The sequence below is a fragment of the Apteryx mantelli genome, chromosome 3, assembly GCF_036417845.1.
Source record: "Apteryx mantelli isolate bAptMan1 chromosome 3, bAptMan1.hap1, whole genome shotgun sequence".
NCBI classification, from domain to species: Eukaryota; Metazoa; Chordata; class Aves; order Apterygiformes; family Apterygidae; genus Apteryx; species Apteryx mantelli.
The window spans coordinates 83858972-83884318 of NC_089980.1; the positions used below are offsets into that span (position 1 = coordinate 83858972).

At 38.2% G+C, this 25347-nt stretch overlaps 1 protein-coding gene across 1 annotated transcript in view; it reads left to right on the forward strand.

Moving 5' to 3' along the window:
- The first annotated feature begins 376 nt into the window (after positions 1-376).
- The window catches only part of ROS1 (ROS proto-oncogene 1, receptor tyrosine kinase), a 75833-nt gene continuing 50862 nt past the window's right edge, over positions 377-25347 (forward strand). The window contains exons 1-17 of the mRNA XM_013958947.2: positions 377-499; positions 2281-2334; positions 4119-4178; positions 4868-4894; positions 7734-7794; positions 8469-8617; positions 9938-10076; positions 11701-11902; positions 12622-12698; positions 15085-15207; positions 16224-16408; positions 17578-17675; positions 18209-18720; positions 19365-19577; positions 20611-20721; positions 21224-21405; positions 22363-22554. Coding sequence (XP_013814401.2) covers positions 377-499; positions 2281-2334; positions 4119-4178; positions 4868-4894; positions 7734-7794; positions 8469-8617; positions 9938-10076; positions 11701-11902; positions 12622-12698; positions 15085-15207; positions 16224-16408; positions 17578-17675; positions 18209-18720; positions 19365-19577; positions 20611-20721; positions 21224-21405; positions 22363-22554 — 2508 coding nt within the window. The remainder of the gene's footprint in view (positions 500-2280; positions 2335-4118; positions 4179-4867; positions 4895-7733; positions 7795-8468; positions 8618-9937; positions 10077-11700; positions 11903-12621; positions 12699-15084; positions 15208-16223; positions 16409-17577; positions 17676-18208; positions 18721-19364; positions 19578-20610; positions 20722-21223; positions 21406-22362; positions 22555-25347) is intronic.

The window sequence follows — 25347 nt, forward strand, 5'->3', positions numbered from 1 at the left end:
GAAGTTCAGGCCAGGTTTCTCCTACTCTTTCCCTCTTTCTTTACTGTTTGCAACACCTGATTAAGAGTAGTCCACTTAGTTTCCTCTTCATGTTAATGACATTTATGTAAGGAGATACGCTGACTTTCATTGGTCACCTCTTTTGTTTCAGTGGTTTAATAAGAAACTATGAAATAGATGTTGCGCAATTTCAAGACAAGTGCTCCAGGAAGCTGAAAAGTTGTAGAAGGAATGGATTGTAAACAAGGATTGTAAAAATATTTAATAAATTGAAATGTAGACGTTTCACTGTTGAGTCTCTGCCATCTAGACTTAAAGAAATTTGTATGGCTGAATCAAGGAAAGTATCAGACTGCCAGATGCACTTGTTTAAGTTATGAGGAACGTTTGCCTGTGGAATCTCCCGCTAAACAGACTTGCTGCTTTTTACTATGTATGGATTTCTGCAGTGTATTGTACTTTTTCAAAAAATTGTCAAAACTTATGTACAAGTAACCTGGTAAGTTTTTAAAAACTATACATAATTTTTTGAAACATATGTGGTTGTTAGCTCTGTCAGAATTTTCTTTTACAAAGCAGGTTTTTGAAATTGTTTTTAAAGAATGTATTTGAGTAAAAGCAGAGTTTGAGAAGTTCTGTTTTACATTTGAATTTGTAGAGCACCTTGTAAGGAAAAAATCACGTTAACCAGACTGCAAGGTTTCTGTTTTGTACCTTCTATTCCAACAGTTGCTGATATTACTGTAAATGCTAAGATCCTGGATGGTGGAGGAGGAAGTCCTTTGTTCTTTCAGTATATTCTGTTTACTTGTGGATTTCTGTCTAGTCTAAGACTTTTCTTATATAAAACTAGGAAAATTATAAATTCATAAGAAATTGGCTAGGGACCTGTGGCTTGCATAAACATCCTGAACTGGTTCCAGCTTCTCTTTTAAATTGTCCATGCTTTTAATTGTGACTATATCTTTAAGAAGAAAAGTAAGTTGTTAGAGACTTAATGTTATGCTTTCTTAGTGTTCCTTTGAGTAGTGGAGTGGAATTTATTATTTTTCCTTCTACTGATGCATAACAAAGATAAGCAAAAACTCTGAAATCGAAAAAATAATTCTGCTTCAGACTTTAAGAAGTTACCTGCTTGTTTTTATTTGCCCTAGATGTTGATGTTGTCTAGAAGACCATGTACCTTTGCTCTGCGAAAAGGACATTTTGTGCCCTGGGGCTAATTAACTCTGTAAAGCTACTGCAAAGGACTATCTCCTGCTCTGTTTTATTTCTTACATTTGTCTGACAGTTCCTTTAAAACTGCTTCTGAGCCACAGTCAACTCTGGCACCAGTGAAAGAGCTAATTGCCATCCCTGATCGGAGCCTCGTATGCAATGATAGCTTTAAAGGGGATTCTTTGATTTAAGCTTAAATTAATTCAGAAGAAGAAATAGTTTGCTCTCCTATCAGCTTTGAAAGACAGGCAAATGGTATTCAGTTCAGTGAACATGAGAAAAAGGTAATCTTGGAGTCTGAGAGTTGTAAATCTCATTTTTCTCCTCCAAATATGCTTGTGTGTTCGCGTTTGCCTTGCGACAGCTTTGCGTGAGGCTGGGGTTCTTACCTGTTGTCACGTTATGTCCCGTGTGCTGAAAATTTCTTCCCGAGAGTTGTCTTGTTAAGGACGTTCTTACCTTCTTGCAGGACCAAACTTAAGACCTAACAGCCAGCTGTTTAGGGGTTGTTAGATAGGTAGATAGATCCCCAAAACATTTGCACTTCACAGGAGGTGATTGCTTTTACACACTTTGAATGATGTTGTGAAAGAATAGGCACCTAAGCTCTGAAGTACTTTTGGCAAGAGAAGGCGACCAGGTCACCCACCATATGGCTGTATAAATCCCCTTCAAAAGGAGGCCAGACAAAAGGCATTTAGCTTAAAGGAAAATCTTTTTGCTCCTAAGAGGTCAAACCACTTGGCTTTGTCATTTATGCCCAATATATTCATGAAGCATTCATGATCAGTGAACTAGAATCAGGAGATTAGGGCCAAATTCCTACCTGAGATAATTTAATTAACACCAGCTGATTCCGCAGACTTCTTTGTTTTGATGGTACTCTCAAATCACTCTCAAGTAAGAAGCTACTGGTGTGTCTCTAATAAATTTCTTCACATGAGGAAACATTAGCTAAGGAAAATTTGTTATGCAAGGAACTGATGTTTTAATATATTTTAATCAAAGAATTTTGGGGAAACATTTTGACTTTTTGTAAAAATATAAATATTTATCTCATAGGAAGGAGAACTTGGAATTAACAATCTTTGCAATGTTAGTGACATCACTGGGGCGGTGAGTAATGGTTTGCTTTGTTAATTATCAATAGTTTATGTCACTACTATTTGAATAACCCGGATACAATGATCATATTGTCAAAAACTTTATGTAAATATGTACAGTTCTCTGTCTGGCATAAGTCCTTATGTTGAATGCTTAGATTTGGCTCAAATTATTTAACAACTCCTTTCTTTGTTTAAAGAAAGTTAGTCTCTGCTGTGAGTCCTGTTGAGATTTGTGATCTACAAAATTCACAGTCTAGTCATTTTTGAGAAAATGGGTCAAAGCCAGTGTTCCCTCCAAAATGCAAATCAGGAACACTGTTGTATTTGGCTAGCCTTGTACAAGGAAGTATTGTTTATTTTGTTTTCTCATGGATTTGATGGGAGGAAACATAAAATGACAACTATTGAAACTTTGTTTTTAGAGTTCTGTAGGACTTCAAATGTTTGTCTCTATAGAGGGGGACTCTTTAACTTGACATGAGCTTTCCATGGAAGCATTCTTGTAAGAACTTTAGCTGATGTTCTTGTAGTTCAGTTTTCAAATGCAATTCATGCTGGTAGTTATACATATTCTTTGAAGAGCTGTGGAGAATTCATCGATATTTTCCACAGAGACTAGCGGGAAGCAGCCTCTCAGCAGCTGGTATCTAGCGAGGTTGGTTAATTTATGATCCTGGGATCATAAAAGGCTATGTTGTCATGACAATACATAGCAACTTCGACCTGCCTCTTTAGGTTACTGTGTATCTTTGATCAGCATTATCAAGTCTTTTTTTTTTTTCATGAAACTTTGTAGTATTTGATGTCAGAACTCCCTGCTTCTAGAGTCTTTCCACTCCAGCTTCCATTTTAAAAGAAAAATGCATATGACCTCTAAGAAAAGGATGGCACAGAATGAGCAAGAAACGTTTAACATCAAATACAAACCACATGATATATATTATATTACATCTTTGAAATCTCATGGTTTTAAAGCCTATGCCATGCCTGTTGGAGAGTGTGGGGCTTGGACGAATGGCTTTTGACTGTACTTGGCCGTGCATCATACAGAATTTTGCATTTGCAAATTTGTAACTTCCCCCCAGTGAACAAGTGGTAAAGTACAGTTGGCAGAGAAGGAGCATTGGCCACACACGTCATGGCTGGCCGGGTGCCTCATTCCCAGAGCAAGACTGAACGTGGACTGGCTTGGCCAGATCTCCTTCTGCCCCTGGGGCTTTGCATCAGCCCTCTCTCAAGGCCTGTGTAAAGATAAGTGCTCTTCCCAGGTGATAGTCACAGTCCTCTCAGGCATTTTTTAGTCCTTTCAGTCTTCTCAGTACAGGTGACAGTATTAGTCTTTATTGGAGCTGGATGTGTATTTGAGCATGTACTATTTTGCACAAACCAACCTCTAAGAAAGATTTTTTTTTTTCCTTCTTCTACTCCATATTTGATTTTACGTTGGGAAGGACATTATACAACATAACCCCATTACCCCATCGTTGTTATACCTAATATTCTTGTTACAATGTTCTGAAATAGGAGAGTGTTACAAATCCCAAATTTATATTTTTAATATATACATATGTGTGTATATATAATATAAAATTATATAAATAAATTTTATATATATATATATAGGGAACCAGGGCATGGAGAAAATAAATTATTTGGTCATACAGCAGCTGGAAACCAAACTCAAGTTCCCTAACCGTAGTGCTCATGCCCTTAACAGTAAAGCATCCCTGCTCTTTAAAAGTGTGTTTTTTTAAGTCCTTTTCAAGTTTTGAAAGTCACCATCTTTCTTTGCAGTGCACGGAGGGATGTCAGTTTTGGAATGCAATGGTGCAAGACAGCTGCCCACTGCAGTGTGTGAGTATTGCCTTAGTTGTGGTTTCACAGCACTTGTCTTGAATCCATCGATTACATTATCTAAGGGTAGGCGTGCAAAATGTAACCAGACCCATGATTCTATGATAAAAGATGTAATGTCCATCTGTTTTTTCAGTATGTTTATAATTTCTCTGTTTGGAAACTCATAATTATTGTTATAGGAGTCACTTGTAACATTAAAAACTTTTGTTGTGTTTGTCAAAATGTGGGGACAATCTAGAGTTCATTAAGCTCAATCTCTCATCCAGATTTTCAGGCAGTGCCACTGAGTTAGTGCCACTTTTCAGGATTTGACCCTTCTTGGGCCTGTCTCAAAGTTACATGCAGATGTAAATGCAGCACATGCCTTTGCTAGGTTGATTTCTTGCTTTTACCAAATCAGGTGAATTAGGACAGATTTGGGACAACTGCCATGGAAGTCTTTAAACCATTCTTTTTCTGGACCTTTTTCTTAAACAACTGAAGCTCATCAGCCCTGGCATCATTTTAGTGCTGACTTTGCAATTTTTCAGGTGTGGGTTTTCCTTCTTTCATTATTTACCAATGTTAAAGTTTTGTAGTGTACCTTTCACTGTAAGAAATTTGTAATTCAGTGATATTATCTGTTTGAAATACTCTGTGATTATATTTATTCTAATCTACTGTTTTTCCAATTTGCCTCTTGGCAGAACAAGACATACACCAGAGAATGTGAGGTAAGTTAGGTGCTATCAGATCAATACAAACTTAAAAATCATATATTTTTTAAATGTTCACTTACAATGTTCATACAGTGCTAAGAAATATAATGTAGATACACGAATTTATGAATCTAGGTCTCTGATTGTTTTGTGCTCTATAAAACTGAAGAATGAGATAAGTATTTGAACATATAATCCCTTCTTTCTAGCATGGTGACTAAGGACATGTTTGCATTGAAGACTGCTGTGTAAAAATAATATTGCCTTAAAGCAGTCTCATCATACCAGTACGGAACACAGCACAGACCTGTTTAAACTGTTTTCTAGGCTCTCACAGGAGGTTTGTTCTATTCAGTTTTTCATTAATAACGTGAAAGATAAACTGGAGAGGATACTTATTAAGTCTGATATGACACCAGCTTTGGGAGAAGTGGGGGGAAAAAAAAGTGGGAGCTAGACTAGAATACAAAACATTCTTTTGATTTGAGAAAGGGTCTGAAATAAGTCAAATGCAATTCAATAAGGACCAATGTGTTGCCCTTAAAAAAGAGATCTAAAAATGTGCAAGGCTAAAGTGGGGAGTGCCTGGTCCATCTGCGCTGCAGATGGACTGGCATTTAGAGTGATAAGTACAAGTCAACAAAGTGCTGCTGATAAAAAGACAGTGCCTTCCTGAGGTCTCTTAACATGAACATGGCGTGTAGGATGGGACGGTGATGAGACGAATGCAAGATTCTGGTTGGGACTGTTGAGACCTCAGTATGAAAGCTGTGTCTAGATGGGGGCTACACACTTCAAGCTGGCGATGGAGTTGCAGAGAATCCCAAGTACAACACAAACATACTGGGTGGCTGGAAAACTTGATTGAAAGGATTGATTTTTTTTTTTTTCTTTTTGGTTGCTTTTTAATCTGTGAAATTCTGAACATGACAATGGCTTTAAAATCCACTAAATATTTGTTTTGGAGAGCAGGGACAGTCCAAGGAGTAATCAACTTACTTTGTAGCAACAAGGAATTAGTCTGTTTTTTTATTTTTATTTTTTTTCCCTGTCTGGTTGCACAATATGCTAGTTCAACTCACTGACTCTGCAAGGGTTTTTTGCTGGATTATCTTTCTGCTGGATCAGCTGGCTGAATTGTCTTCCTATGTGGTCAGGCGAGCACCAGACCAGTGCATGCAGAGGTCATTGCAGTCTGCAGGGCAGCGGAGGAGATATGAGAGTGGGACTTCTTCTTTGGTATTGGCCCAGCTCTATTGTGGGACTATGCCCTGGTACTCAAGTCTGGTAGTATTACTCCCGTTGAATATTACCTCTCCTCTAGAAAGAGAGGAATGCCACTGAATTCAGTGGGAACATTCATGAGAAAGGGCATCAGAAGATGGCTTGTTAAGGGGTAGTTCTTATGGATGGAGAATATATGAGGATTTCTTGTTTTCAAGGACAGCAGATGGCAAATTTCTCTCAAAATTTCTAGGAGTAGGAGCTTCAATAATCCTCTTACTTCAAGCAAAGATTGGATTTATGGCTCTGACAAAGATCAGAAGGATAAAGAAAAACATGAAAAAAGACAAATGGTTGGAAATGTCTGTGTTGAAAGAAACTGAAAGTGCTATGAATCAGCATGTAAATCTGAGGACACCATCCTCTACAAAGTAAACTTTTCTTGGATGAAAAGGAAAGCTCCAATTTATAGCTGATAACTGATATCTGCTGATACCCAAACCTTTGCCTGCTAAGTATCCTGATATTTTACTTAGAAGTGTTTTATTTCTCTGATTATGAAAACACATGGAAAAACTTCTTTAAAAGCTCGCACTTGGCACCGATTGTCTAGATGTGAGATAATTTATATCAGAATATATTTATAAACTAGTTTATAAATACATCTCAGCTGCAACTGTGAGTGAATTGTTTGGAAAAACTTGTCTTACCAGTTTCCATAGGGTGCTGGAAGTGTCTCTCCTAGAATCAAAGGAAGACGGCAATCAAAAAAACCCAGCCACTTAATATAATGAATTGCCTCAGAAGGACTGAAAAGTTAATTATCACTTAAAAGGTGGCTGCTGTATGAAGCAAACTTTAAACTTTTATAAGCCAAATCAGCTCACAGAATAAATGAGCCCAAATAAAATGCCTGTCTAGAAAAAGCTGAAACCATCACTTCTGTATTGACTTTCAGGAGACTCAGTCTTATAAGTCATTTTTAAGCTACTGGGTTCCTTTTGTAAAATGTTACCACCTCTTCTTTAGTTCTTCACCTACAGGACAGGGTAACACTATACGCCTTCCCTCCCTAAACTGAAAACTCTTTGAATTCTTAGGATGCGAATGTGGAGAACTCACTGCCCTGGGATCTTTGTCATGATTGCAGCCTGTAGGCTGTGAGTAACTACTAACAAGGAAGTGTGAGTTGGCCAGGGCTGCTTTGAAAAAGTACTATTTTCAACCATTTTGAAAATTCGTAGCAGTACATTCATGGGTATGTGATGCATTCAGAGGAAATACTCAAAGTGGGAAAGAGTGAAACCCAACATGTAGACTACATCATTATCAAGTTAAAAAACATTTTTTCCAAACTCCACAGTTGTCACCGAAGTCTATTTCCACCTTTAATTGCCCCATGTTTGTGCTTTCCACAAGGCGACAATGAAGACCCTAATTTAGTGTCCAGTGAAATTGGTGGAAAGGTTTTCAGTAAACTCCTCAGAGTGAATTTTGTGATACCTTTATTTTTTAAGAATGAATGTAATAATTTCCACAGGATTGGTATGTATTCAAAAAGTGTCTTCATATGTCTAGTAGGAGACTGCATTTACAGAAAACTAACCAGTGAGTTCTGTATCCTAAACAGAGAGTTTCCTGCAAGTTTGGCTGTAGCCGTGCAGAAGATGCATATGGTGTTGAAGTACAGAGTAAGTCTGAACGTACTGCTGTGTCTGAGTCACAATCTGATAAATTCAGTTTTAAGAGTATAATTTTGCTTCACTATCTGGATTTCTTTGAACAAAATCAGGAATGTCTTGTCATTTTTCATTCATCAAAAAATTACCACTCTCCCCTTTTCTCTTTTGGCAAATATAATGAAGTTAACTCTGTCTTACAGTAAAGTTGTTTTTTCCCTCCCTGTGAACATGTGACCTTTTGAATCCAACTTCAGCTCTTTAGGATGGTACTTTGTAGAGCACTCCTCTTTGATCTGACTGCTTCTGTTGCAATTACCAGCTAAAGCTCCTATGACTTACATGGGAAAAATTAGGCCAATATAGTGCTATTGAAACAGGCTCTTTGAAAATCTTGTCTTCAGAAATCTCTCATAACTTCTCTAGGTTTCTATTCATCAAAAATTTACTAAGTACCTATGACTAAAGGGGCATTTACCCAAGTGCAGAGCTGTAGTCACATTTATTAGCATTGAGTTTCACGCAGTTCAGGCTTGCTTATCAGAGTATGTGTTTGCCTTGTGTCTTGTGATTTATTCTACAACATTTTTAATATACTTTTTTCTGTATTTTTTGTTGGCTTCATGGCCCTAAGGTGTAAGGTAATATGTTTTTACCATTAATACATTATTGTATTTTCTCTCCAGACTATTTGAACAAGCCTAGAGCACCATTTGCATCTACCATTGGGAGCCACAATGTGACATTAGGATGGAAACCAGCTAACATCTCTGGGGTGAAATACATTATCCAGTGGAAGTTCAGCCAGCTTCCCGGAGACTGGAGGTATACAGAGGTAAAGGAGGAAAATTCCTTTTACTTTGCAAGGAAATGGATTCTTGGTTTTATTTATAATGCAGTCCTGTTTCACTAGGAGAAAGTGACAATTATTAGCAAAGTGCAATCATATCTAAAACGATGAGAGGAAAGATAGTAAAGACCAGAATCTGAAGCAGAAGTGACTGAATGTGAATGCATTGGTTCCCTTGTCTTTTTGGAGCAGTTGGCTAAGAAAGGTGAAATGTGTTAGGATTCTTTGTGTACTTGTAGTGCACTGGCTGTATTATGCTTTATGTTAGACAAAAATGGATATTATGTTAGGCACATAGCAGAGGTTTATGAAATCATGAGTAACGTGGAGAAGCTGAGAAGTGGACAATTATTTCCTGTCTTCTCCAGCGTAAGAGCTAGGGACCTTGATAGAAACAAGCAGGTTCAAAACATGCAGACAAAGATATTTCCTTACAGAATGTATAGTTAAGGTGTTCAGTTGCATCCTGACACATGTGGATGTTAAAATTTAGAGGAGTTCGAAAAGAGACTGGACAAATCAATGGGACAAGAAACCTGATTCCTACTAAACACAAACATTGCTGTCGTTAGCCTTTGATCCATGCTCATAAAATGCCAAGACTGAGAGTATTCTGGAGAAATATCCCTGCAGGTTTTCTTTGTTCTTGTACTTTTCCCTAGAGAACTGCTTTTGGTTCTTGTCAAAGACACAATACTTGGATAGATGGTCCTTTGTTCTGTATGGTCATTCTTACATTATGTTTTTTTTGTGTCAACTGTATGCTTGTTATCTCACCACTATCAGACCAATTTACGGAGCATGGCAAGTTGGTGCCAAAAATCACAGTTAAAGATCATTTGCCAAGTAGGAAGTTCTTCTGAATCAACAGTTGGTGAAATAATGGGGAACGATGACTTCAGGACATGCATATGTTAGGCTATTCAGAAGCCTTTGAATCTTAAACCTTTAGTATATGTATTAAAAGCTTAAAACATATTGCCTGTAATGTATTATTAATTTAGTTTTTTTGCCTTACCTTCAGACTTACTATTATCCATCTTTTCATCCATCCAATCATCATTTAGATTTGGTAGTTTGTTCTGAAGAAAAGAGAAGGCGGAAAAGTTCTGAAGGGAAGAAAAATCAATGTCTGTGGTGAAAATATCTCCCAGAATTTCTTCTTATTTAAATTTAGGATGCTGAGCTTTACTATCCCTAAATATATATATTGTTGTATCAGACCTGTTTAGGCTGATAACACCCTACACAGCAACTCCAGAGTGGAGGTAGGAAGAAAATGATTGTGTGTATGCATTGGTCTAGGTAGTATCTGAACCTTCATATGCAGTCAAAGACCTTCAAGCCTTCACAGAATATGTGTTTCGAGTGGTTTGGATTATCACATCTCAGCTGCAGCTCCATTCTCCATCGAGTCCCAGTTATCGGACACATGCTTTTGGAGGTAATGAATTGCACTATTAATAACACCTTTCAGGACCATATCAGAAACATTTAGGTTTCCTTGTTGTTCATTTAATAGAAAACACTGATGCTTAATCTTCAGAAGCATATGTACCTTGTCTGCTCAGTAGCTGCAGAAGACTGAACTAAAATACTACAGGTTCTTTTATTTGAACTAAAAGATTTAGGACTGTTTCCTGCTTTTAGTTTTAAAAACATGTCCAGAAAAGTACATGGTCAAAACTGTGGCGGTGGTCAAAACTTTCATGCATAATTATACGCATGAACTCTTTAAGTGGAATACACACACATTTTCCCAAATACCCATAGAAGCTAACTGTTGCTGAAATGTTGATTATGACATATCAAATAATGTGTTCATACTTTAAAGTCTGTAGATCTACAACATAAAGACAGGAAACTCCCAGCACCCTGTTAGAGACAAAAATGACTTATAAACAATGTTCCTTAATTAAGACATCATGAAGAGAAGGGGGAAAAGATGGTAGTATTCTTATCGTGGGGAAAAAAACATGGTTTTAATATAATTTCCTGGTACTTTATTGTCTTACGGAAAATATGTGACTTCATGGTCGTGTTATCAGCATTTCATAGAAATGAGATAAGAAATGGTTCCCTATCAGGAATCTTACAAAGAAGCAATTTACAGGATACAAGTTCCTTTCTATTGGCGATATGTGCACAGTTTCTTTTTAAGAACTAGTTATGCTCTTGAATAAGGCACTAGGGAAGGTGTCATAACTTTTCAGTTTGTGTTCCATGGCATAGTGAACATAACCCTTTAGAAAAGCTGGAGAATATGGATGATTTCAAATGGTTTTGTTTTCCAGCTTCACTGAGCTTAATACTGAAATAATTACTAAAGCTTTGTTCCGTATCCCTAAAGGAAATGCATACTTTTTTTCATTTTCATCTTGCATCTCCTGTTTAGGAAAATAATAATAATAAAAAAAAAGCAATAAATCCTCAGAACTGAAGGTTGAAGGAATGAATAACTTCAGGGTTTGTACTTTATGGATTGTGACAAACCCATCCGACCAGAGAATACAATATAGGGAAAGGTCTACGGAGGCTGAAGATTTGGCTCCCAGCAGGCTCCCATGTATACTATATTGGGGATTCCAGCTTTGTAAGAAATCAAGAGCCATTTCGTAAGGCTAGGTCTATCTCTCTCTTTCTTTTTACAGCAAGGTCATTGTATAGATGCCAAATAAGCTTCAGTGAAAATGTGATAAGGATGCAACACTGAAGACCATGCTCAACATCGAGTAGTGACTCATAGCGCAGACTGTTCCTGTTGTGCCTTCTCTCACATGTAGCAGAGTGAGGCATACATTTGGGAGCGAAGAGTTGAAAGGTTATACACCCAAAGTGGGAATTACTTGCCTTTTGCAATGTGCAAGGAGTCTAGCCATTTTGCATGATCATTTAGAAACAGTCCTGGTCCTAATGTCTAACTTCTCAACAGCTTATATAATATGTATGAATTAATACTGTCCCTGATCATATTTATTAGTATAAATTAACAGGCATGAATTTAAAAAATGAAAAACAATTAATGTCTTAAATGCCACTCCTAATTCAGTTACTTCTGTCTTTTGCAGCTCCTACTACAGCTCCTGTCATCAAAGATATTCAGAGTTCAAGTCCTAACACTGTTGAAGTCAGTTGGTCTCCACCACTTTTTCCCAATGGATTGATTGTTGGATATAACTTGCTCCTGACCAGCAAAAATCATGAACTGTTGAGAGCAACAAGAGGGCATAGCTTTCAGTTCTACTCCACCTTACCAAACAACACTTACAGGTACGAAAAGAAGTAACCAGCATGACCAAGTGTGTCTGTTGCACCTCTTGCCTCGATAGTACAGGGTATGCCCAAATACCACTTCTCGGGGGCAAAATTCTCTTCCTACTTATGTTCTTGCCAAAAACAAGGGTATCTTCATTCAGATAATGGAATTACTTCCACATAAACAGTCATCTCATCTGGAGTAATTAGAACTGGGAGGAAGGAAAAGCAATTTGATACAGGGCCAAGGGGCTGGATTTTCTTTGCTGAAGCCTTTTTATTTTTAAGCTTGTGTGGCATGTTTTCAGTGTATTCAGGGAACGATAGAGCAACCCTCTCTGATTCTTTAAGCATCTGCAAAATCTCTGTCATTTTTATTGAACACGAAGGGCTACATTCTGCTTGCATGAGTAAATGCACACCTTCATTTGAAGTGAAACTGGGTTGCCCATCTGAATCTGAGACCCCATTTGGCATCTCTGTTTACCAGATGCTGTTGCTGCTCCACCTTTCAAAGCTGGGGAATTCAGATTCAGGTTGGTTATATTTTTACTGTAAGTTTTCCAGAGCATTTTATTTAAGTACACATTTTCCAAAAGGAGGAATATGAAGAGTACTTCTGTAACAGTTGCAGTCCTTGATAAAATGTTTTTCAAGCAATGTTTCAAAAGATAACCCCAGACCAAAAACTGTTTTGTTTGTTTGTTTGTTTGTTTGTTTGTTTTTCCCTGTAGGTTCAGTATTGTAGCAGTGAATGAGGCTGGTGCTGGACCACCTGCAGAAGCCAATATCACAACTCCAGAATCCAAAGGTACAAAACTAGCAGAGTCCTTATCACTGTCTGTTCCCGGGGGCAAAGTCACATTCACTGGGTTGCGGTGTACCCAGGAGAAGAGAGTGATATTTAGACTGTAAACAGTCAGGAGTTATATGCTGAGGAGCTGATAGTACGTCAGAGAGAGTCCTGTTCTTTGGCTGTAGACATTACTGGAATACACATCCCAGTAATAACTTGAGATTCTGGTAGACCCAAACAAATTCAGCTTGAATTGTGTTACAGATGAAAAACACCTCAGTGGTGTGAGGCAGTGACTGAGAGGTCACACTTTCATTTTCAAGATGAGACTTTACCAGTTGGAAGCAAATGCGTGTCTTCTAATAATATTAAGTATGTCATATTAGACTCTCTTGACAAAAAGTCCTCAGTTGTCTCATGCCAAATATGTGAAATCATATCAATTTTTTTTGATGCTCTTTCATTCCTGTATTTATTTTTATTACATCTACTTACTACTAATAAAAGGAATGGTATACTATAGGTACCACTCAAAAATTTTTTGAAATGTTAATTATTTGCCAGAGAAAAGTATGTGTTAAGATAAAAGTGTAAGTGAGAATTAAATCAATGTTACCAAAATATATCTTTAGGAAAAAAAGCAAAAGACTGCTACCCCCTATGAAGAAATCCACCTGGATTTCTGGTTGTCAAATACCTGGAAACTGCTAGCCAAATTCTAGCAAACACTTTAACTCTGTCTCTGAATCACCTGTCTTCTGCTATTGGTTGGAGAAATTAAGTTTATATCTTCATTAATGCTTTTAAAAATGTGACTTAAACTATTTTGTAATTAACTCAAATTAGCTAACACACTGATATGTGCTCGTCTGCATAGTCCATAGAGGTTTGCTCTAGAACTGGCTGAGCCTGAGCCATAAGTATTTGTGCCATTTGTGAAGTGTCCAGACTGGTATATCTGACTGTGTTCATTAACTCAAGCCATTTAGCAACAAATTAATTAAAGTTAAAAAACAAACAAACAACTCTCCCTCCAAGAAACACCTTCTGGTGGTGGTGGGGGGAAGCAGAAGCCCTGATTAGTTGCCACATAAAACCTCAGTTCATTCCTCTGAGTTCCACTGGTATGTGCTTTCGTTCTGTGATAATGTAAACGGGAGCCACCCTTCCTGCCTGTATTACATTCAGAAATGTTTTTACTGCATCAGATACTGAGCTACATAGATTTGAGACCTGAATAGGGAAAAGAATCTGTAAAGAATGTCTCTGGAAAGGAAATAAGGAAGTAATATTAATTTCTTGTTCTCTTCTCTAATGAGATCATTACCAAAATGACTTGCAATATGTGCATCACGTGAGAGTATATGCAGCTCCATCTATTTAGATTATCCAGGAAAGAATTAAGATAGAATTTGATTAGTTTCCTGGTACCCATATAAGAAAATGTTGTCTGATAACAGACAGTAGTTTAAACTAGAGGAAAAAACAAATGTGGAGGATTGTTTAGAAACTGAAATTAGCCAAATTCAGACCTGAAATAGTGTGCCAGTCTTTAAAATGAAGGTAATTAGTTTATGAAGCAATTTAGGAGGGGATGTGGTAGACTTTCAGGGATTTGAAATACAGAAGCAAGGCTAGCTATCCTTTCTAGAGCTATGCATAGCTCAGACAGAAGATATGGATTTGCTGCAGAGGTTTTTAAGTAAGATACTTGGGCCTGCATAAGCAAGAAGTCAGGTTATGTGTCCATAACTCTCCTTCCTGACCTTAAAGCCCTTTAATTTATTTAAAAATATTATTTTTAATTAAAGTTTAATCTACTCTGAAGAAGAAGATAATATTATCCTATTATCAGCCTTTACCTGTGAAAACTTCTTGAATATTGGGTTACTTGCTCCTTCAAACAATTGCCAGTTAGCATGATGAAATACATGAATTAAACATACTTGCTTTGCTCTTCCTCAGCTATATGGGATAATATTATAGCCTGACTGGAGTTTTAGCCCTCCCCGAGTCCCTCTGAAATATCCCACTTCCATTGGTTTTTGGGGTGACATGGATGTCTTAGTGCTTCTGTTTTCTTGGGAGTCAGTAGGGTCTTGTTTGCTGCAGTGAAACGCGGCTTCCCCTCCTTCACTAGGGACTCACTTGTGTTACAGGAAATAATGGTCTGAAATTCATGTGGCACATTTTCACCCTGTGTGAACAGCTTGAGGGCACTGTAATGGTGAATAACTCAATCCACTTTCAACGCTTGGAGAGTTTTAATTTTAGTCAGTCATTGCTAGTGTAAGAATAGATGCACATACATACATGCACATATATTAATGACGTATCTAAGTTAGCAAGAGTCTTTGTGCTTCAGCTATCTGCCTTAATTCTGAATTTCTCCTTTTGTTAGTTAAGGAAAAAGCAAAATGGCTCTTCCTATCCAGAAACCAGTCTTTAAGGAAGAGATACATGGAATCTTTCTTGGAAGCAGCCCAGTGCCTGCAGAACGATGTTATACACCACAATATTACAGGTAAATTGCATCAGGCTCTCTCATTCTCTCTTAATTACAGCTTAGACCTCTATATTTGCCAAGGACAGAATACACCTCATCTAGGCTGAAGGAGAGTCTAGCTTCCCTTTATAGCCAATGGGGAGAAATAGGAATTTTCAGGACTTGACCTGTTTAATGTAATAGACCTTGTGAGGAAATGAGTTGTTCCCCTTAAGTGCCACCTCTCCTTCACTGAACCTAGGCAGCTAGTTCTGAGGTGGACTTCTACACAGTAGGTATCTAAAATGAGATAAGATGAAGCCAGATCAGATGTTTCCCTATTATTAATGAATGTATTCTCTCAATATGAATGTGAGGAAGGAAACTGGTTCAAACTAAAGGATTAAATTATATGAAGTGTCGAAGCATACTGGCTAAAAAGTATGCTTGCTGTGTTAGCTGGTCTGGGGCAAAGAGTTTTGTACTAGGCATTTAGTAGTCTAAGTCACCAGACAACCATGTTTTCTGAGATTGGCCATGGCTCTAATCTCTCTTATCTGCACTGTTGCTGTATTTGGTCTTTGGAGACAATAGGGAAATCTGAGTTTATCTACCATAGTTCACAGATCCACAAAGACGCCAGCAGAATGAATGGTGCCCCAGACTAAATACCCTTTTATAGTAATGTTGCAGTACAGATAATGTCTAGCTTGAATTAGAGTGAATGGTGCTCTGTGAGGAGATGCAAACTGCATCTCTTTGCCCTGGGAAAGGGGAATCAGTATCAGATGGTCTGCTTGTTATTTATCCTGTCTCTGATTACCTTTCTGAAGAGCAGTTGTCTATGGTAATGTCACTTGCATAACATACAGAAAAGTTTCCTTATTTTCTGAATGAAGACTAGAAATGGAGGAGAGAAACAGTTAACTTTTTTCCAATCATGTTGTACTGCAGATTGAAAAGTACCTCATTTTAAGGCAATTAGACAAAAGTTACTGAAAAATTGAAACTTTATTTCTTATATTATATGTCTCCACATATATTTCTACTTTTAGGAATTTCTGTGAATGTTTATCAGCAAGTTGTCTATTTTTCTGAGGGGAATTCTATCTGGATGAAAGGTGCTGCAAATATGTCCAATGTGTCAGACCTAACACTCTTTTATGCTGGCTGGGGGAATATTACATCAATCTCAGTAGACTGGCTTTACCAGAGGATATACTTTGTCATGAATGAGAAGGTAGGGCTCTGGAACTTAATTAATTTCTTATTTCATATGAGTCATTACTGTGATTTATTTTGCATGAGAAAATCTGATTTATATATAGATACACATGTGCAAAGTATAATTACAGAAATACATTCTTTAGTTTAATAATATTCACATATTTCAGGTATTTAAAATAGCTGAATAAGCTTGAATTCAGGTCATATTTAAAGTAAACAGGCTGTACAGAACTCTGGTTCTCTGTCTTACTTTTCTTCTCAGGAAAGAAAAAGCTTTGGTTTCAGCTACATTGTTTTTGAGACTGACTTCACATCCAGGTCATAGACAAAATGAGTGACTTTGTTTCCGTTGCTCTGCTTTCCATCTAGCCTGTTCAGTTCCTACTGTGCCTCAGAAAGGTGGTGTGATAACTAGTTAATGATTATAATACTCTTCATAAATGGAAAAAAAAAAGTTCAATAGGAAAAGAATTTCATTCCAGTGATGACAGCTCAGCTTACAGCTGTTTCAACTTGAAGTAAAAATATAGATCACAACCCTGCACTTGTTAAACTTGAATACTCGCAAACATCATTCATGTTAACAGCCAGACTTTGCACGCCCTTCTTGCTCCTCTAACACACAAAGGACAAGAAAACTGCCCTAAATGGGCAGTGGGGGATTTTTTTTTTCTCCACAAGCCTCTTGCCATTCCTGACCTTTCACTTATTGCTCAGGGAACATACGGTAGCGAGGAGAGAGGTAGCGAGAAAACTATGCAAAGGCAGCTGTAGATTAGCAGATTGACGGCAGAGCTTTCTGAAGCCGTTATAGATTAGAAAAGTCCTGAGGTACTGCTGCCAGGATCAGGAGAGGGCTTCTTTCCCTCTTGTGCCTTCCCTGTCAGATTCTTTTCAAAGCATAGTTTGCCTGCACCCAAAATCAGGCTTTTCTCCCCAGCTTAGAGAGAGGAGGTTAAGAGGAAAGTGCCTGACAGCTCTTTTGGGGTAAGTTCTCATGCTTGCCATGCTGAGCAGGTGTTGTACTTGGGTGGCTGACAACACAGGAGTCTGTAAGGACCTAAGAGTGTGAAAGGTGTTTCATTTCCAGCCTCACGCCTTTGGAGGGATCTCAGACCAGCTTGTTTGCTCTTTAGCAAACTCCCTATGAATGCATCACCAGTTTCTCTTCTGATTCCCTAGATACATGTCTGCCATTTAGAGAACTGCATGGCGGCTGAAGACATCACTCCTCTTTCAGTTATGTCCCCTCAGAAGGTTATAGCCGATCCCTATAATGGGTAAGTGTCCTCCTTTGAGAACTTTGTGTCAGAGGTTCTATAAAACTTGTCTATGATTTTCTTCATTAATCATCTATTTCCTGTTCCAAAGTCTTCCCTTACCCCCCAAAAAGTACAATGGTAACAAATAACAAAGTATGAAACAGTCAGAAAAAGAGTGGCACTGTACGGTATTCTTTTCTGCATTTTCTCTCCCATGGGTGCTGTCAGAGGAGATAAAGAATTTCCAGTGCAGAAATTTGGTTTTTTAGACAATCAGTGCTTTATGAATATAAAGCTCTTTGCACTTTAAATGTCTGCACCTAACACTTGAGGTATTATGGAAGAATATTCTCAAATAATCCACCAGCCAGATACACAGGAAGTGAAAATGAATGTCCTTAATTCTCATAGGACATATAGTAATAGAACCAAAAGCATTTTCCTATCGTCTGTGTAAAGACGAGCATGTCTATGAGTTGTTAAAATATTTGTGACTCATCTACACAGTTCTTGTGTTGTAGTTATGTGGGTCTTTTTTGCTCCATGGCCAGGTATATTTTCTGTCTCCTGGAGGATGGCATATACAGAGCAAATCTTCCTCTCTTTCCTGAGGCTGCCTCTGCAGCTTCACCAGTTGTGAAATCTAGCACTCTGAGAGACTTCATGATCAACTTCCAGACTAAGAGACTCATTTTCTTCAACAAAACAGAACAGACTTTTGTGTCGGGTTTTCTGGATGGTTCAGAATTTCATGTATTGCGATCACATGTGCCACTTAACAACACAGAGAGCTTTGTTTATGAAGATAACACATTTACTGTCACAGATGGCAGGGCAATTTTCCATGAGGAGGTCTCTCCAGTGGGAAGCTCTAGCTTCAATGAGTACATAGTGGATTGCAGTTTGGCATATCCAGAGTACTTTGGCTTTGGCAACTTGCTTTTTTACGAGGCGTCGACTCAGCCTTTTCCTTTACCGACTCCTCCTCGGCTTGTCATGGTGCTGTTTGGATCAGACCAAGCTGTGATCAGCTGGGGACCACCTGAACTCACTATTGGGACCAGTAAGTTCAACTGCTTCTTCCTGAAAGTCCAGTCCTTTGCTTTCTACAGGAATAACTTCCTGATTTTCCTTTTCCTGATGACTCTGTTGGCTGTGGGGCTTTAGTGACTTCAGTAGCCTGTCCTGCTAGAACATGTGGAATTACCTCAGTGTGAAAATTTTAACCCAAGATTTGCCAATAAAATAACTGAATTGTCTGGCTAAATTAATAAAAGTTTATTTTAGTGAATTAACTTATGTATTACTTGCAAGGAATTTTAAGCAAGGCTCCATCTCAAGTGTGGTGTGGAGTGACAGTACGGTTGGTTGCTGATATCACACAGAAAATGCCTGCCAATAACGTAGTGGCTTTTGATCAGTGAATGTACTATGGCCTCTATCCTCTGTGCATACGTGTTTAAACAGTGACATCAGGTTGGGTTGGGGAAAATTTTGGTTCTTCCAAATTAGTTCATCTTCATGGGGGGAAGAGCCACCGCTCTTGCTAGTTCCCTGGAGAAATGTAAGTTTTTAACTTATCCTTTTCCTAATTTGTCTGATACTGGCATTTTTTGAAATGAGTCTCTAACTCAGTTTTATCAAAGTTTACATGTCTTCTGCTGCAGTCATCCAGTTTTTAATAATGTGATTGTTTACATCTCACAGGTCCCTACGCTTGGCAGAACTGGACCTACGATGTGAAAGTATCATCTCAGTGCCCTTCTGATGAGGAACGAGTTGTTTCAAACATTAGTGAGGCCAGGTTTACAGTGAAGGGGCTGGTCAGCTTCACAGCATATGAAGTGTCAATCAGAGCCGTGTCTCCTGCTGGTAAAGGACCATGGTCAGAGCTCTTTAGAGGCATGACTTTAGAAGAAGGTGAGAATTGCTTCTTCACCCAGGAGAAATGAAAAACGAGTCAGTACAGCTTTCCACCTGGTGAGGTGCCCAGGCATTGAGCGAAGACCACAAAATGAGCAACCCGGAAAGGATTGTCTTAGAAACTTTAAAAAATGTGGGCTAAGTAAGTTAGCATTTAGTTAGAGTAGTAAGGTTCTAAAACTACAGCATTGGTATTTTATTCTATACTAAGATTAGTATATAATACTATACTACAGTACTATATATATACTATATTATAGTATATAATACTATAGAATACTATATACTAATATTAGTATATAGTTAGTACACTAATTATATACTGATATTATGTATTATTAATATTTATATAATTTTTCTAATGTGAATATAATAGAAAATGCATTATTTGATGCACTGTCCAGTAAACACATACATGAGAGGCTTTATGCTTTCCTGTGCTCTGTAAAGCACTTTCTGTGATGAAGTGACAAGAACAGCTGTCTTTGGTTTGAGCAGCGTCTTGGGGATTAATGACAGTTTTCAGGATAGTGCAGGTTCAGCAAAAGAAATAGCTGAGAACCCTTGGTTTTTGTATAGACAATGGGGGAAATGGATGTGTGCACAATATCTGAAATTATGCATCTTTGGAATGTTTTTTGAAACCTTGTTTACCCACAATAACCTATGTCTGCGGGGAGAAGAGGTTTCAACTTAAGGCACTGGACTGGCACCTGAGATCTGGGATGACTTTTGCATGACTTGGGTAAGGCAAGGACCAAACCCACTGCAGTGTTCAGGCATCTAATGAGGTTTCAAATCACCTTAAGGTTCTGGATCTAAACCTGTCTTAAATCAGTTTTTCAAATTATTATACTTTCATTATTATACTTTCATGCCTTTGTCCTTCCTCCATTATTCCTTAAGGCAGGGACAGTTTTAACTGTGTTTCTGTAACTTTCTAGAAATAGACACCCCTGTTATTAGAATACAAATATTACAAATTAATTGTTTCTTGGTATGCATGATTGCAGTTTTCTGTCTTTATCAGCTGAAGATGAACCATATATATTGGCGGTGGGGGCTGAAGGGCTCTGGAAGCAGCAGTTGGATAGCTATGGGCCAGGAGAATTCCTCTATCCTGATATAAAGAATGTTTCAGGTAAATACTAACCAAGCTGAGTGCTGCTGCTACCAATTTGTCGGCACTTATCAGAACTCCATAAATTTAATCAACAGGACTGAAAGACAAAAGCTTTCATCACGGCCGTCCGGACTTGAGTGTGCAGAAAGGAGGCTTCACTGAGTCAAGCCTTTGTGCCCATCATCTTTTTTTTTCTACTTTATGGATCAAGTTAATTCTTAGAGAAACCCTATTGATTTCACCACAGCTACAGCAGAGCTGAATTCAGCTCTCTGGGCTAAACAGTTTGCCTTCAGAATCCCAATGTATATGTAATATATTTATAATCATTGGAGCTATATACATGCAAGTGTGTAATTCCTATAGGAAAGTACCTATCTTTATGTTAACTAAGCCTTAGTGTTTGTTTATACTGATTTTTAAAAACTGTGAAGTGTCTGGTTCCTTTTTATTCTTAAAAAAATTTTTTTTTAATTGGTATATTTGTGAAATGTTTAATATCTTCCCTTCCTTCTTCAAGACCTTGACTGGTATAATGATACTCTGTATTGGAGCAATTCCATGGGGGAAGTTCTGACCTGGTCATTGAACAGGAGAGAGGGTACCACTGAGAATACTTATGTGTCTGACATCAGAAGTGCAAGACTGTTGGCCTTTGACTGGTTGGGCCAATGCTTGTATTGGGCTGGCAAAGCAAATACGGTAGGTAGAGTTGCACTTCTAAAACCTGAAGCTAATAAGAAAGACTGTAAAACAGTAATTGTGAAGATAATCCTTACTTCTTTCAAGCTGAGATGCATTTGGACCTCTGCTATAGTAATACACAACAAGGAGGCCTTTCTCCCCTTGTGAGGTTTTCCACAGTTATACAAAAGTAAATGGAGTAAAATGTTCACTAATATTTGCTAATGCAGGACACTGAATTCCAGGTGCAAAACAGGCGAATCAAATGTGGTGTCAATAGTTTTGTAGAATTCAATATTGTAAAACTAACTGAAGATAGTGAAAATGGAGACTGCCAAGTTGCTTTTGGGTAAGAACCAGATGGACTTTATTTTAATCCTTATATTTGTAGCAAATTTAATATGATTTGTTTACAGGGGATTTTCAAGACTGGCTTCTGTAATGTGATATTTTGCAGATACCTGCTGGTAAAAAAAACAATTGCACTTGGTATGCTCTTATATCAGGAATATTGACATGTGAATTATTTAAAAGGTATTTGACTTCAAAATTGCAGTGCTAATTTATGCAGTGCTGTCAAATTATGCCTTTCATTTCTTTTAAGTGCAAAGTCAGAAGCTGTTTTAAAAACCAGAGCTAGAAGGCCAGATTTCACACTGCCTTGCACCCTCATTTACGCTTGTGAATAGTGAATACAAAGTGGGTGAGAAACTTAGTCAGACAGAAGGCTGCCAAAACTAGGAAAGACAAGGGGGATAGAAATTTGAGTTTTTTCTTTTGTTACTTTCTGGCAAACATTAACTAATAATTTTTCCTTATTCCTCGTCTTACACTTTAAATGCAAAGGCTGAGGCTTTGAAAGCCTAAGGCTTGCATAGGCTTGAGATAAAGACTGTGGAAAAGTACTTATGTATATTCAAAAAATCATGGCTGATAATTTAGGTGTGATATTAAAAGCAATTCTTTTGTCCCTAGATCTTCAGAAAATCGCTGCTGGGAAGCCATATGGATGTTGTGGCTCGTGTTGTGTTCCTAGTGAAGGATCTAGTAGTGGATTCAATAAATGGTTATCTTTACTGGGCCACAATGTACTCAGTGGAGAGCACAAGACTGAATGGAGAGCATTATCTTATGTTACAAGAACAGCTACAGTTTTCTGGTAAACAGGTGACTGACCTTTTTTTTTTTTTTTTTTTTTTTTTTTTTTTTTTAAAGTGTGTTTTAGTGATTAGGTCTCTAGGATACAGTCAGTGTTTGTGGTTGTCCAAATCACCTTGTTACAACTAGAAGAAAAACATGCCTTGAATGTAATAGCTATGCGGAAACTTTGGCCTTTAATGTTAAAACCAAACACTTGCAGCAAAAAGTGATATTAAAGACATCTTTGTAGTTGTAAGGCCGCTCTCTCCCACATGTGAAACGTACTTGCCCAGGAATAACCAGCTGAACATTATGTTCCTTCAATGACCAAACTTATTTTTCCCAAAGGGCTTAACTCTAGTTGTCAGTTCTGGCTTTCCCATCAAGTTGTTACAGAAAAGAGCCGGAGCTCAGTGCTCCATAGCATCCTGCCTCCTTTGTACTGTTCCCCAGCTTGCAGGTCCTGACACGGCCAGTTTTGAGATAAGGCACTTCTCCTTTCACCCCTCTCTGAAGTCCTATCAAGCCTTTTCAGTCCTTGGTTCACTTCTGACTCCTCATAGATCATCCTTGCTCTCCCCAAACCCATCCTGTTACTGCCACTACATGGGATTTGCCATGCCATGGATTTGTCCTTGTTCTTGAGAGGCAGGATTCAGTGTTGCCTATGCAGCCAAGGAGCTTAGAGACTGAGCTCCCCCTATGTAAAGATCTGCCAGGGTCTCAGCAGCTACAATTGCTTTCCTTCCTTCCCCCTGCCTGTGAATTTGGGAGAAAGGAGGTGGATGACCCAATTCCCAGACAAGAAAACCTCTTACTGTCATAACAGGGTCCAGAGGACACAAGGGGTCGGTGTGATCAGAGCCCCAGACCTAGGAAAGCAGCTCAGGCTAAGGGGCCATCCCACCTACTGCAGTGCTTTTACTCTACGGACTCAAAGAAAAGCTGAATGCTTCCCCACCTCAAACCTCTGTGGGGTTTCTCCCTCTGTCCCAAGAGCTGGAGTGAGGCATAACCTGACTGCCACAGAAGTGTTAAAAATACAAAAAAACCCACAAAACTCTCCTCAGACATATTATTACTGCAAAAGCTTTCTTTAAGACTAAGACTCTTGCTAAAGAAACCTTTTTCTTTCATTCTACATGTCCTATGAATTGTACTCCCACTTTACCTAAACACATGTTCTTTAGTGAAAATCCTTTCTGAACCTTAAAGGTTATCTCTTGGTTAGCTTTGTGTCATTCCCCAGAACATTTCAGTCTTCTTTGCCTAGATGAAAAGATGCAGGTGTTTCTCCGAGGAAAAAAAAAGTCTGGCCTGGTTTAGTCTCTGACAGGCAATCAGCATTCAGAAAGGTCAGCCGATTTCACAGGTCTCTGTTACGTTCATTCTGTGAGAGGATTTGGTGAGAAAAGGGAAAGCTGGCTCTGGTGTGGTACCTGCTATACTTGTAAATACAGAAGAACTGAAAAACTTTTTTCACATGTAAAGAATAACTTCTGTGCTGCAAAGGGTTACTGTTTTTTCCAGGACTAGCCTCGCACCTCTCCTCAGTGGTTGGTGTGGAACGTCTTCACGGGAAGATGTATGCTTTCCCAGCCCAAAAGCACACTTAAATTTATCACATATCTTCTGGGTGACCTGCTTTTAAGAACTAACAATTGGCAGTTCAATCTAAGCTGCTAAAGCCACCTTCCTTGCCCTCCTCTTTTGATTTTATTACCTGTTTCTCTAAATTGCCTCATGCTAACCTCAAATTTCTCATCCTCAGCTTCAAGGCCCTTGGCAGCAAGAAGGCTGCTTGTCTGCTGCTGTCATTTTTTTTTTTTCTGTACCTTCCTCTATGTCAGTGATACCAGGCTTCAACCATCCACTTATTCACACCTCCTACAAACAAACATCTCTTTTCTTGCTTCCATGCTGCCCTAATCTATGCACTGACTTCCCTGAACTCAGCCTCCTGCTGTGATACATATAGGAAAAAAGCCAAGTAAACATGTCTAGATCGAGAAGTGACCAGTTATAGCTGACAGGTGTTTATTCATTGAAATAAAATGCAAAACAAGCCCATCAAAACAAGAGAGTAGAATATACTTTAATGGTGAAACTACTGAGTTGGTTGTTATTAGCCTATTTAAATATGTGAGTTCAAGTTTGTACAAGTAAAAATATGCATCTCCCTCATGCAATGGAGTCCTTTATCCTGAAAAGAGTACCTCTTACCTCAATATTAAAACACAGATGTAACTGTTAATTGCTGTTATCAATAATTAGAGAATGCTTTCTACAAAACTGGATCTGTGCTGGAATTTACTAAATGCTTTTCTAATAAAGACTAGCCATTCAGTTGGTCAGCACAGGATCTTCAGCAGTGTATAGCTGCACCTCCTTTTAGCTTGAAATTTGAGTAATGTGAATACAAGATCCCTACTATGGAAACAATAGATTTCCTAAATAAATATGAAGGCAGAGCTTTAAAAGTTATTTCTTTGGGGGGAACCATGTCTTTTTATGACAATTATTTTATTTTACAATCAGTTGTACAGCTTAGCTGGTGCATGTTGGCATAGCTTGATTGACTTTGGTAGAGCTACTTTGACATATTGCAGTTTAGGATTTGGCCCAGAATGTCTAAAGCACTTAAGTAGTTTACAGTGTACAATATGCCTGGGAGGTAAGTAATTTATAGAGGAGCTGTGTCTAAGTGTGCTGTGTGCAGGTGGGGCTAGAACCCTCTAAGTGTTGCCTCTTATTATTGCTAGTCAAGGGGTATTTCAAGTAGCGAGATTTATATCGCATCTTATGATGTGGAGTTGTATT